This window comes from Leptosomus discolor, unplaced genomic scaffold, assembly GCF_034619465.1.
Source record: "Leptosomus discolor isolate bLepDis1 unplaced genomic scaffold, bLepDis1.hap2 HAP2_SCAFFOLD_35, whole genome shotgun sequence".
Classification (NCBI taxonomy): Eukaryota; Metazoa; Chordata; class Aves; order Leptosomiformes; family Leptosomidae; genus Leptosomus; species Leptosomus discolor.
In genome coordinates, this window is record NW_028237764.1 from 68,709 (window position 1) to 82,829 (window position 14,121).

A 14,121-nucleotide genomic window follows, 5' to 3' on the forward strand; every position below is an offset into this window, starting at 1 on the left:
GTGCAACAGAAATGCCAAGGATTTCTGCCTTAAAAGCACTCCTCAGCGGTGATGGCACAACTAGAACAGAGTACACAAACTAAAATTGGCTCTGTTGTCGGGTGAATCATGTCGGGATCCACAAAGCTGTAAAGGTCTTTGACATCAGAAGTGCATTTAATCTCAGACCACTCTTTGTTCCTATTTACCTCTCGCTGTAGGTAAGACTCTGACTCCTGCAGAGCCCACAGCAGAACCTCCAGCTCTCTGGGACACCCTCAAGAAGCAGCAACCGGAGCTCAAAAAAGGCCTTCCTGAAGAGGGAAGAGCGGTTTGGGGGATGTTCTATGAGAAAGTGAATAGATTATACCCAGAGAAGTCTGCCTGAAGTTGTCGCTGTCTTTAACTTTTTGAATAGGTCCCCATGCCCAGAGGGAGAAAATGTCCAATGGCAGCTCCATCAACCAGTTCCTCCTCTTGGCATTCGCAGACACCCGGGAGCTGCAGCTCTTGCATTTCGGGCTCTACCTGGGCATCTACCTGGCTGCCCTCCTGGGCAATGGACTCATCATCACCACTGTAGCCTGCGACCACCGCCTCCACACCCCCATGTACTTCTTCCTCCTCAACCTCTCCCTCCTTGACCTGGGCTCCCTCTCCACCACTCTCCCCAAAGCCATGGCCAACTCCCTCTGGAACACCAGGGCCATCTCCTACTCGGGATGTGTTGCCCAGGTCTTTCTGTTTGTCTTTTTTATACCAGCAGAGTATTGCCTCCTCACCGTCATGGCCTACGACCGCTACGTTGCCATCTGCAAACCCCTGCACTACGGGACCCTCCTGGGCAGCAGAGCTTGTGTCCACATGGCAGCAGCTGCCTGGGGCACTGCTTTTCCCTACGCTGTGCTGCACACAGCCAATACATTTTCACTGCCCCTCTGCCAGGGCAATGTTGTGGACCAGTTCTTCTGTGAAATCCCCCAGATCCTCAAGCTCTCCTGCTCAGACACCTACCTCAGGGAGGCTGGGCTACTTGTGGTCAGTGTCTGTTTAGCCTTTGGGTGTTTTGTGTTCATTGTGGTGTCCTACGTGCAGATCTTCAGGGCCGTGCTGAGGATCCCCTCGGAGCAGGGACGCCACAAAGCCTTTTCCACCTGCCTCCCTCACCTGGCCGTGGTCTCCCTGTTTATCAGCACAATTTTTTTTGCCTACCTGAAGCCCCCCTCCATCTCCTCCCCATCCCTGAACCTGGTGACAGCAGTTCTGTACTCGGTCGTGCCTCCAGCAGTGAACCCCCTCATCTACAGCATGAGGAACGAGGAGCTGAAAGATGCTGTTAAGAAAGTAATTCCTTGCAAGTTTTTCAATAATGAAAAAATTACTACATCTCTTTACAAATGATTCACAAAGTATCTGTTTTTACACTTCCTTGGGTTTTTTTTTTTGGGTTTGTTTTAGTTATTTGCTGTTGGATTTTGATGTTTGATTTTGCATTTGGCGATTTTGTTTGTTATTGTTATTATTATTGTTGTTATTATTATTATTGTTGCTGTTATTGTCATTCAAGGCTATGAGGTTAATCACACAAAGGTTTGCATTTGCGTCACCTGGTGCCTTTATAAAAGTGGGTCTGACACTGGCTCAGAGTTGCCTCTTTCGCAGCAGCTCAGCAATAATATGGGATTTTCCCAGTGCAGTGCTTTCAGGCTGGGCTCTTTCCACAAAGCAGCCTGAGGACCTGCAGCTCTCAAGTTCCTCTTCCTCCATGGCATTGCGAATAAAAAGCTCAGGGTTCACAGCATTTTAGAGACATAGGACCAAACTTGGGAGTCACCAGTGGGTGTCTGGTGACATGTAAGGTGGTGAGTGTAATTGAGGGATGTACCCAGGGCTTTCCCACAGATGACACTAAAGACACCCATCCTCTAGGAGGGGAATGTGGGGCTGCTGGGAGAGCTGGGCAGTTCTGCAGGGACAGCATGTTCCTGGGGATGTGTGGAGATGGAAGAGGGCTGCAAAGATGGGGTGGGGGCTGAGAGTCCAGGGCATGTGCAGATCTCTTCTGGGCATTCTCCAGTTCCTCCCCTGGAGAAACCTGTCTACAGCAGGAATTCCCACAGAGGGACACACCAGACCAGGTGTGGGCACACCAGGTCTCACTGGAGGGGGATGGAAACTCAAGATGTCTGGGTGGCCACGCTCTTCCTCATGCAGCCCCCTGTGCAGCTGGCCTTGTTCATGGTGAGTGCTCACCGCTGGCTTGTACGGTGTCCCTCGTGGTGGCCAGGCCATTCTCCTGCTCAGCCAGTCACGTCCCAACTGAACCTGATCTATAGGCTTATTTGTTCCCCCCGAAGCTACTTCTCCTTTTAAAACTTCAGAGGTTCCTGTTGGTTGAATCCCAGAGTTCCTCAAGGTCTGCCTGCACTGAAGCTCCATTTGGTCAGCTCTTAGTGTTTCTGTGCAGGAGGCTCACCCTGGTTGGAGAGCCATCACCACAAGGTGACAGCATGAGGAGTCGCAGGGCACTACAGACAAGAACAGGAGCTACTAGTTTGTGCTGCGCAAAGTCAGAATCAGCACGGCAATGATCTGAGGAACACTCTACGAGTTATTCCTCCCCAGGTGCAGGACCCTACACTTGCCCTTATTGAACCTCATTAGGTTCCTCCCGCCCAGCTCTCCAGCCTGTCCAGGTCTCGCTGAATGGCAGCACAGCCTTCTGGTGTGTCAGCCACTCCTCCCAGTTTGTATCGACAGCAAGTTGTAGTTGTCTATTTTAGCAAGTACTGCAGCAGATATCACCTAAACAAGCCTTGCAAAAATCTGGGCAAGTGAAACAATCACAGAATCATGGAATCATTTTTTTTTTAACATCTCTGGGGATAGTGACTCCACCTCATCCCTGGGCAGCCTGTTCCACTGTTTGACCGCTCTTTCAGTAAAGAAATATTTCCTAATGTCCAATCTAAACTTCCTCTGGCACAACTTGAGGCCATTTCCTCCTGTCCTATCGCTTTTTACTTGGGAGAAGAGACTGACCCCCACCTCACTACAACCTCCTCACAAGTATTTGTAGAAAGTGGTGGGGTCTCCCCTCAGCCTTCTCCTCTCCAGACTAAACAACCCCAGTTCCCTCAGCAACTCCTCACAAGACCTGTTCTCTGCCATTCACCACCTTCATTGCCCTTCTCTGGACACGCTCCAGCACCTCAATGTCCTTCTTGTCCTGAGGGGCCCAAACCTGCACACAGGATTCAAGGACCACCCTCACCAGTGCCCAGTACAGGGACACGATCACATCTCTGCTCCTGCTGGACATACCATTGCTGATAAAGGCCAGGATGCTGTTGGCCTTCTTGGCCACCTGGGCACACTGCTGGCTCATGTTCAGCCGCCTGTCGACCAGCATCCCCAGGGCCTGTTTTTGCCGAGCAGCTTTCCAGCCAATCCAAGCCTGTAGTTCTGCGTCGGGTTTTTGTGACCCAAGTACAGAACCCAGCACTTGGCCTTATTGAACCTCATACAATTGTCCTCAGCCCATCGATCCAGCCTGGCCAGATCCCTCTGCAGAGACTTCCTGCCCTCAAGCAGATCAAAACTCCCACCCAATTTAATGCCATCTGCAAACTCACTGAGGGAGCACTCAATCCCCTCATCCAGATCATCGATAAATATGTGAAACAATACCGGCCCCAACACTGAGCCCTGGGGGACACTGCTCGTGACCAGTCACCATCTGGATTTAACTCCGTTCACCACAACTCTCTGTACTCATCCGTCCAGCCAGTTTTTAACCCAGTGTAGTGTGCACCGGTCTAGGCCATGAGCCACCAGCTTTCTTAGGAGAATGCTGTGGGAGACGGTGTCAAAGCCTTTACTCACGTCCAGTTTGATGACATCCACAGCCTCATCGACTACGTGAGTCCGGTGTTCGTAGAAGGAGATCCTGTTGGTCAAGCAGGACCTGCCCTTCATGAACCCATGTAGACTGGCCGTGATGCCCTGGTTTATCTGCACATGCAGTGTGAGCACCCTCAAGATGAACCACTCCATAATCTTCCCCGGTACCGAGGTCAGTTTGATGGGCCTGTAGTTCCCTAGATCCTCCTTCCGGCCCTTCTTGGAGACAGGTGTCACATTGGCAAGCCTCCAGTCATCTAGGACCTCCCCCGTTGACCAGGACTGCTGATAATGGTGATGTGCTCCTGTGTTTTTAACAGTTCCTCCTTGAAGAATGTCCAGCCTTCCTGGACCCCTTTGCCCTTCAGGACTGTCTCCCAAGGGACTCTCTCGACCAGTGACCTGAACAGCCCAAAGTCAGCCTTCTGGAAGTCCATGGCAGTGATTTTGCTGGCCCCCCTCCTTGCTTCACCAAGAATCGAGAACTCTATCAAATCATGGTTGCTAAGCCTAAGACAGCCTCTGACTACCACATCTCCCACCAGTCCTTCTCTGTTTGTAAACAGCAGGTCAAGCGAGGCACCTCCCCGGTAGGCTCCCTTACTGGCTGTGTCAGGAAGTTACCTCCCTGTCCTGGGTTACAGTGTAAAATGTGCCAAAAGAAAAAAATATATTCTATTACCATCTTCAGGAGCTGTTGAGACCAGGTGGGGCGGTGCTCCCTGCCTCCCCCCTCTGGACTATCTCCTGTTACTGGGCACAACAATGCCTTATCGCCTGACCCATCGGTAACTCCCTCCTGGGCTATCTCCTGTTAATGGCCCATCAAGGAACTGCCTCACGGCTCCCCATCCCATTGTGAGATGCTCCGCCCGGGGAGGTGGGGGGGGAAGGAGCCAAGCAGTCCATGCCAAATAAAAACGGAGATTTTGAACACCCTAGCCGCCTTTCTTCCACTGGATTCCCAGAGGAGCTTTTCCCCCCACTGGAGTTCCAGAGGACGAGAGCTACCTGCCGACCACTGGACCTTCGGAGGAAGACCAGGCTCTTTTACCTGATTTCTGCTTCCACAGAACTACACCCATCACTTCAGGAGGACTGCAGCCAGCATCTTATCGGACTGCTACTGCCACCCTAACAGGGGGTCAGGTTGTATTCCTGACTCTGTCAGTGTAAACCAGTGGGTTGTTTGTTTTTCCCTGCCTTGTGTTATATATATATATATATTAGTAAAGAACTGTTATTCCTGTTCCCCATATCTTTGCCTGAAGGCCCGTTAATTTCAAAATTATAATAGTTTGGAGGGAAGGGGGTTGCACTCTCCATTTCAAGGGAGGCTCCTGCCTTCCTCCACAGACACCTGTCTTTTCAAACCAAGACAGATTTTGGCGCCCAACGTGGGGCCCGAGGGCATCGAGAGATAAAAGGAATAACGTTTCTTGTGCGTTGGATATAGATTCCTTGTTAAGTGGCATCATGTGGGCTAGCTTATCCCGGTTCGTGTGGCATGTGGTGGTGGCTGTATTTCTCCCATTTGCAGGCCCTTATCTAAACATGGGTCCTATAACTAAGGCTACCGTGACTGTTATCCAGTTTGTTTTATGGATTAATAAGGTGAGGAATTCATGGCTTATTAACTTCCTCTGGAAGGCGGGCACATGGATTCGGAGCTATCAAACACTAAATGTATGCTTTTGGGGTTACTTTAATAATGGTACCTACTGTGAGGAAATGACACCGGGAGAAACTTTCTCCCAACCCCTAACCCAGCTCTTTGGGTCTACTCCACCAGTTTTCGAAGGATTCAGAGCTTTCCTAAGTGCTCATGATATCATACAGTGGCTGGTGTTGCTGATAATCCTGTTTTATTCAGTATTCAGAGATCAGGGGAGATTGGCTTGGATAACCACCCTGACTAGGAATGCTGCTCCAGAACCTGACCCTGCCTCACAGCTCACATCAGAAATGAACCACCCGGATTGGGTGAAGGAGATACGTGAGATGGGCCAGATGCTGAAGGAGTGCATTCTCTCAGCTGCTGGGAATCCCTCCTCCTGCCTTGAAGAGGGAGAGTCTAACGGTGCAGCAGTGGAACCCACAGACGTTACAACCGTCCAGGTTCCAGCTGAAACGCAAGGGCAGTCAGAGCCAGCAGCAGTCGCCCCTGTGGAAACGAGGAAATCTAAGATGAAATCAGAGTGCTCAGTTAAGAAAGGAGGGCCCTCAGAACCTGCAGGCGAGCCAGTGGTTGAGATAATCACCGAGTCCCTGACGTACGACAGTCTCCGTAATCTGCACAAAGACATCGTACGGCGGGGGCGTGAGGCTTTTACAACCTGGTTACTTTGGGTCTGGGATCTTATGGGTACGGGTGTGCAACTGGATGGCAGTGAGGCAAGGAATTTGGGACCCTTGACTCAGGACTCAGATGTCAATCTGGTATTTGTAAGGGAGCCAGGGACCCTTTCCCTCTGGGAGCGGCTTTTAATGAGTGTGAGAGAGAGGTTTGTCCACAGAGAGAGAATGCAGGAGCACCATCATAGAATGCGCTGGAAGACCCTTGAGGAAGGGATCCAGCAGCTGAGAGAAGTGGCAGTATTGGAGGTACTCTTTGGGAGGGATGGACAGCATGGTAATGACCCTGACAAAGTCAGGTGCACAGGGCAAATGTTGTGGAATCTGGCAAATCTAGGGCCATCTGAATACTCCACCTTCATTGCAATGATTAATGCAGATAACGACCGAGAGACAGTGGGTTCTGTCACGAGCAAGCTTAGAAATTTTGAAAGCATGATCAATGGCCCAATGCAGGCTAACGTTTCTGCTGTGATTAAGAGCCTACAAGAGGAGATGAGGGAAATAAAGGAGGAGGTGAGGAGGAGCAGTTCCCATTTGGCACCGGTACAAGTCACAGGCCCCAAAGTCGGAGCCCAATGTCCCCCAGCTAGAGGGAGAGGGTACACCCCACGAGCTGAACTATGGTACTTCCTGCGCGACCATGGGGAAGACATGGGAAGGTGGGATGGGAAACCCGCTTCTGTCCTGGCAGCACGGGTGCATCAACTCAAGGAGGGAAACACTAACCGGGGGAGTAACACTAAAGTGAAGGTAGCCTCAACCTCCCGGGACCGAGCTGCCAGATATTACAGAAGGGAGGATGATCTGACAGATCCCCTTGAAGGAACCTCTAGTATGTATGTCCAGGAAGGAAATGGTAACCAGTGCTAGAGGGGCCCTGCCTCTAGCCAGGGAGAGGCAAGGGAAAACCGGCTATTTTGGACGGTGTGGATCCGATGGCCTGGCACGTCAGAGCCACAAAAATACAAAGCGTTAGTTGATACTGGTGCGCAGTGTACCCTAATGCCATCGGGACATGTGGGGGCAGAACCTGTTTCCATTGCCGGGGTAACGGGGGGATCGCAGCAATTGACTCTGTTGGAAGCCGAGGTGAGCCTTACTGGGAAGGAGTGGCAGAAACATCCGATTGTGACTGGCCCAGAGGCCCCGTGTATTCTGGGCATAGACTTCCTCCGGAACGGCTATTACAAGGACCCAAAAGGTCTCAGGTGGGCATTTGGGATAGCTGCTGTGGAGGCAGAGAGCATTAGGCAATTGAACACCTTGCCCGGACTATCAGAAAACCCATCTGCAGTAGGACTCTTGAAGGTGGAAGAGCAACAAGTGCCAATTGCCACCTCGACAGTGCACCGCCGGCAGTATCGGATGAATCGAGATGCCGTGATCCCCATCCACAAAATGATCCGCGAGCTGGAGAGTCAAGGGGTGGTCAGCAAGACCCACTCACCCTTCAACAGCCCCATTTGGCCTGTGCGCAAGTCTGACGGAGAATGGAGATTGACTGTGGACTATCGTGGCTTGAATGAAGCGACTCCACCGTTGAGCACTGCCGTGCCGGACATGCTGGAACTCCAGTACGAGCTGGAGTCCAAGGCAGCAAAGTGGTATGCCACTATTGACATTGCCAATGCTTTTTTCTCCATTCCTCTGGCAGCAGAATGCAGGCCTCAGTTTGCCTTCACCTGGAGGGGCATACAGTACACCTGGAACCGACTGCCCCAGGGGTGGAAGCACAGTCCCACCATCTGCCATGGACTGATCCAGGCTGCACTGGAAAAGGGTGAAGCTCCGGAACATCTGCAGTACATCGATGACATCATTGTGTGGGGGAACACAGCAAAGGAAGTATTTGGGAAAGGAGAGAAGATCATCCAGATTCTCCTGGAAGCTGGTTTTGCCATCAAGAAGAGCAAAGTCAAGGGACCTGCCCGAGAGATCCAGTTCCTGGGGGTAAAGTGGCAAGACGGACGGCGTCAGATCCCCACCGAGGTCATCAAGAAGATCACTGCGATGTCTCCACCAACCAGCAAGAAGGAAACACAGGCTTTCCTAGGCGCCATAGGTTTTTGGAGAATGCACATTCCTGAGTACAGCCAGATCGTGAGCCCTTTGTACCTGGTTACCCGCAAGAAGAACGATTTCCATTGGGGCCCTGAACAGCAACAAGCTTTTGCCCAAATCAAGCGGGAGATTGCTCATGCACTAGCCCTTGGCCCAGTCAGGACGGGACCAGAGGTGAGGAACGTGCTCTACTCTGCGGCCGGGAACAATGGTTTGTCCTGGAGCCTTTGGCAGAAGGTGCCTGGAGAGACTCGTGGCCGACCACTGGGATTCTGGAGTCGAAGTTATAGAGGGTCTGAGGCCAACTACACTCCCACAGAGAAGGAAATCCTAGCAGCCTATGAAGGAGTCCAAGCCGCCTCAGAAGTGATTGGCACCGAAGCACAACTCCTCCTGGCACCCCGACTACCGGTGCTGGGGTGGATGTTTAAAGGAAAGGTTCCCTCCACCCACCACGCCACCGACGCCACATGGAGCAAATGGATTGCCCTCATCACACAGCGCGCCCGTATTGGAAACCCAAATCGCCCTGGGATTTTGGAGATAATTACGAACTGGCCGGAAGGTGAAGACTTTGGCCTCACTGACGAAGAGGAGCAGGAACAAGTGACGCGGGCTGAAGAAGCTCCACCGTACAACCAACTACCAGCAGAGGAAACACGATATGCTCTTTTCACTGACGGTTCCTGTCGCATTGTAGGGATGAACCGGAAGTGGAAAGCAGCCGTATGGAGCCCCACACGACAGGTCGCACAAGCTACTGAAGGAGAAGGTGGATCAAGTCAGCTTGCTGAACTCAAAGCCGTTCAACTGGCCCTGGACATTGCTGAAAGAGAGAAGTGGCCAAAGCTCTACCTTTATACTGATTCGTGGATGGTAGCCAACGCTCTGTGGGGCTGGCTGGAAAGGTGGAAAAAGGCCAACTGGCAGCGTAGGGGAAAACCAATCTGGGCTGCTGATGAGTGGAAAGATATTGCCACTCGGTTAAAGAAGCTACCTGTGAGGGTCCGTCATGTAGATGCTCATGTCCCCAGGAGTCGGGCTAACGAAGAACATCGTAACAATGAACAGGTAGATCAGGCTGCAAAAATAGAGGTGTCCCAGATAGACTTAGATTGGCAACATAAAGGAGAGTTGTTCTTAGCTCGATGGGCCCATGATGCCTCAGGCCATCAAGGCAGAGAGGCCACTTATAAATGGGCACGGGACCGAGGGGTGGATCTAACCATGAACAGTATCTCCCAGGTTATCCAAGACTGTGAGACCTGCGCTGCAATCAAGCAGGCCAAGCGGGTGAAGCCTCTGTGGTACGGTGGACGATGGTCGAAGTACAGGTATGGGGAAGCCTGGCAAATTGACTACATCACTCTTCCCCAAACCCGTCAAGGCAAGCGCTACGTGCTGACCATGGTGGAAGCAACCACTGGGTGGCTGGAGACCTACCCTGTGCCTCATGCTACTGCCCGGAACACCATCTTGGGCCTGGAAAAGCAAGTTCTTTGGAGACATGGCACCCCTGAGAGAATCGAGTCAGACAACGGGACACATTTCAAGAACAGCCTCATAAGCACTTGGGCCAGAGAACACGGAATCGAATGGATATATCATATCCCTTATCATGCACCAGCTGCCGGGAAAGTTGAACGGTGCAACGGGCTACTTAAGACTACCCTAAAAGCACTTGGAGGGGGGACTTTCAAAAATTGGGAACTGAACTTAGCAAAGGCCACCTGGATGGTCAATACCCGAGGGTCCATCAATCGAGCTGGTCCCGCCCAGTCTGGACCCTTGCGCACAGTGGACGGAGATAAAGTCCCTGTGGTACACACGAGAGGTATGTTAGGAAAGACTGTTTGGATTAATCCCACATCAGGTAAAGGCACACCCCTCCGTGGGGTTGTTTTTGCTCAAGGACCTGGTTACACTTGGTGGGTAATGCAGAAAAATGGGGAAACCCGTTGTGTACCACAAGGAGACCTAATTTTAAGTGAGAACTCTGTGTAAGGTTTCATTGTGTATATATGTATATATGTATCTGTAAGGGGGCATTGGGTTGGGTATGGTGTAGATGGTAATAGAATAAGGGGTGGATTATGTCCTGGGTTACATGTAAAATGTGCCAAAAGGAAAAAAAAACATTTTGTTACCATCTTCAGGAGCTGTTGAGACCAGGTGGGGCGGTGCTCCCTGCCTCCCCCCTCTGGACTATCTCCTGTCAATGGGCACAACAATGCCTTATCGCCTGACCCATCGGTAACTCCCTCCTGGGCTATCTCCTGTTAATGGCCCATCAAGGAACTGCCTCAGGACTCCCCATCCCATTGTGAGATGCTCCGCCCCGGGGAGGGGGGGGGAAGGAGCCAAGCAGTCCATGCCAAATAAAAACGGAGATTTTGAACAGCCTAGCAGCCTTCTTCCACTGGATTCCCAGAGGAGCTTTTCCCCCCACTGGAGTTCCAGAGGACAAGAGCTACCTCCCTACCACTGGACCTTTGGAGGAAGACCAGACTCTTACCTGATTGCTGCTTCCACAGAACTACATCCATCGCTTCAGGAGGACTGCAGCCAGCAACTTATCGGACTGCTACTGCCACCCTAACAGGGGGTCAGGTTGTATTCCTGACTCTGTCAGTGTAAACCAGTGGGTTGTTTGTTTTTCCCTGCCTTGTGTTATATATATATATATATATTAGTAAAGAACTGTTATTCCTGTTCCCCATATCTTTGCCTGAAGGCCCGTTAATTTCAAAATTATAATAATTTGGAGGGAAGGGGTTGCACTCTCCATTTCAAGGGAGGCTCCTGCCTTCCTCCACAGACACCTGTCTTTCAAACCAAGACAAGGAACAAAGAGAGAAGGGATGGAAAGAATTAACAGGATTCAGGCAGCTCCTGCCCTGAGCCTTGAACAAGAGTAAAGATAATACAAAAGTAAAGAGATCCTCACCATTAGATAGGAGAGGAACTCAAGCCTGCACGACAGCACCCAATGGTGCTAGTGGTAGTGGCGCATGGACAATGCCCGTGAACCAATCACAGCTTGCTTAGTGGTGCGTGTGTTAGTAGAGAAAAGTATATACTGATGCTGTAACACACAATAAAGGTCTTTGGTTTATCCCCAATCGGAGTCCGTGCTCTCAATCTCCACACCGCTCTGCGCATCCTTCACGACCCAGAGCAAGAAACAGGCCAGTGACAACATTCATCCAGCCGGCATGCTGAGGAGATCCCCACCGCGGGCACTTTGCAGCCCCACGTGCCAAACTTGCTCCCAAGGACAGCAGGAGACAAGTGGCCCGGGGGATCCTCAGGAAGGTCCTTTTGCCCCAGGGAAAGGGCAGCCTGACCTGAGCTGCCACCCACACCAAAGGGTTTCTCTTTCCATGTCCCCCCTGCACACACACACATTGCCCTGCTCTTCTCCCGGGACATCCCATCTCCCCACAGAGACTTTTCCCTACAGAGCTCATCTCTGCTGACCTGGACGGCCATTCCTGCACCCCCTCCCCAGGCTCCCCACAGACCCTGAACTGGTGGTGCTGCTCTGCAGAGCAAGTGGGCTGTGGTGGCCAGGGCCATGCTGGTGAGGCTGAGAGGCAGACCCAGCTCAGGGTGTCTACTGCCCCCTCCACCTCTGCACACAAATGCTGTCCCTTCAGCTCCAGAAAAGAACTTGGAGAAAGGAACTCAGACAAACAAGTCGGTGCAGGGTCCTTTATTTGGTTTAAACACACAGAGAGCACAGCTCCTTATTTACACAAAGTCTCTAGAGCACACTGACACAGAAATAGGGTAAAGAATAAGGGGAGGGTTTGGGGACAGACTTAATATAACCAAGAAAAGCTAAAACGAAAGAAACCATGTCAAATAACCTCCCAAACATACAGACTATGCCAGTAATGTGTTCCATTACTAGTGATATGCAGAGAAATATGAGCGGTTCATTGCTGCTTCTGAAAAGCAACCAGTCATCAGTTTCCTCAGGGCGTCCTTGAGCTCCTGGTTCCTCATGCTGTAGATGAGGGGGTTCACTGCTGGAGGCAACACTGAGTACAGAACAGCCAGCACCAGGTTCAAAGATGGGGAGGAGATGGAGGGGGGCTTCAGGTAGGCAAACATGATAGTGCTGAGAAACAGGGAGACCACGGCCAGGTGAGGGAGGCAGGTGGAAAAGGCTTTGTGGCGTCCCTGCTCCGAGGGAATCCTCAGCACGGCCCTGAAGATCTGCACGTAGGACACCACAGTGAACACAAAACACACAAAAGATAAACAGACACCAACCGCAAGTAGCCCAGCCTCCCTGAGGTAGGTGACTGAGCAGGAGAGCTTGAGGATCTGGGAGATTTCACAGAAGAACTGGTCCACAGCATTGCCTTGGCAGAGGGGCAGTGAAAATGTATTGGCCGTGTGCAGCACAGCATAGGGAAAAGCAGTGCCCCAGGCAGCTGCTGCCATGTGGACACAAGCTCTGCTGCCCAGGAGGGTCCCATAGTGCAGGGGTTTGCAGATGGCAACGTAGCGGTCGTAGGCCATGATGGTGAGAAGATAAAACTCTGCTGAAATGAGAAAGAAAACTAAAAATAATTGAGCAACACATCCCCAGTAGGAGATGGCCCTGGTGTTCCAGAGGGCATTGGCCATGGCTTTGGGGAGAGTGGTGGAGAGGGAGCCCAGGTCGAGCAGGGACAGGTTGAGGAGGAAGAAGTACATGGGGGTGTGAAGGTGGGGTTCACAGGCTACAGTGGTGATGATGAGTCCGTTGCCCAGGAGGGCAGCCAGGTAGATGCCCAGGAAGAGCCCGAAGGTCAAGAGCTGCAGCTCCCGTGTGTCTGCAAATGCCATGAGGAGGAACTGGGTGATGGAGCTGCCATTGGACATTATTTCACTGCAGGAATGGGGGACTGTTGAAAGAGGAGAAGACATTGACAAGTCAGGACAGATTTCTCTGAGCCTGTTTTATGCCATTTCTAAGACAAAACACCCAAAATGGCTTTTTTTTCTGTTCCTTTTTGTGAGTTCAGGATTGACGAGCAGGGGCTCTACCCATGGGCTCCAGAGAAGTCAGACCTGTGCTATTGCAGTGGTGTCAAACAGCCTGTGCATTCAGCAGGTGCTCATGGCTATGGGTGCCTTCGGTTCAGTGAGTGGTATTTGCCTCAGTGACCATGTGACAATTGCCCCTATTTATTCCAGTGCGATGGAGTCAGCACCCAGACCTGCTGTGTCTAAGAGGGAAAAGCCCAGGGAGGGACCCAGCCCTTCCAACTCTGCTCTCCTGAACAGCAAAGTCTGAGTCGAAGTCACGCACATCCGATACAGAACATTTCTCACCCCCATTTTCCATCTCCAGGCTCTCTCCAGACATGATAAGAGCAGCGTGCCTGTGGGGGAGAATGGGGCTGTCACTGAGTTCCCATCCTCCTCTGCTGAAGTGCCACCAGAAGAGGGGAAGGGCACTTCAACCTCTTCACCTCAGGGAGATGCTCAGGTGCCTGAAAGACAGTGCCCAGCATCTCCTGAAGGGAGAGTCAGCTTGTTTGTAATTTCCACACGCTGCATTGCCCACAGCCCCCCAGGATCAGTGTCTCAAATGCATCTGAGATGCATAACACTCCCCCCACAACACAGATCTTCCACAAGCAAGAAAAAGGATCAGCAGGTATTGGAGAAAAAAATGCAGAGCAATACCCTGATCCTTCTGCAAATGGGAAACAGGAGAGGAAGGCAGCTGGCACTCGGGAAAGCCTTCTCCTTACACAGCAGAGGACAGCATCTCCATGTTGGTGACATCCCAGGCCAGTTGGTCTCAGTCCCTTTTAT

The 14,121-nt window shown here is 51.6% G+C and overlaps 1 protein-coding gene across 1 annotated transcript; it reads left to right on the top strand.

Moving 5' to 3' along the window:
- Positions 1–420: 420 nt before the first annotated feature.
- LOC147412870 (olfactory receptor 14C36-like) lies at positions 421–1,380 on the top strand. The gene has a single exon (XM_086480750.1). It carries the CDS (start codon positions 421–423, stop codon positions 1,378–1,380), a length of 960 nt encoding a protein of 319 aa, XP_086336876.1.
- Positions 1,381–14,121: the final 12,741 nt, after the last annotated feature.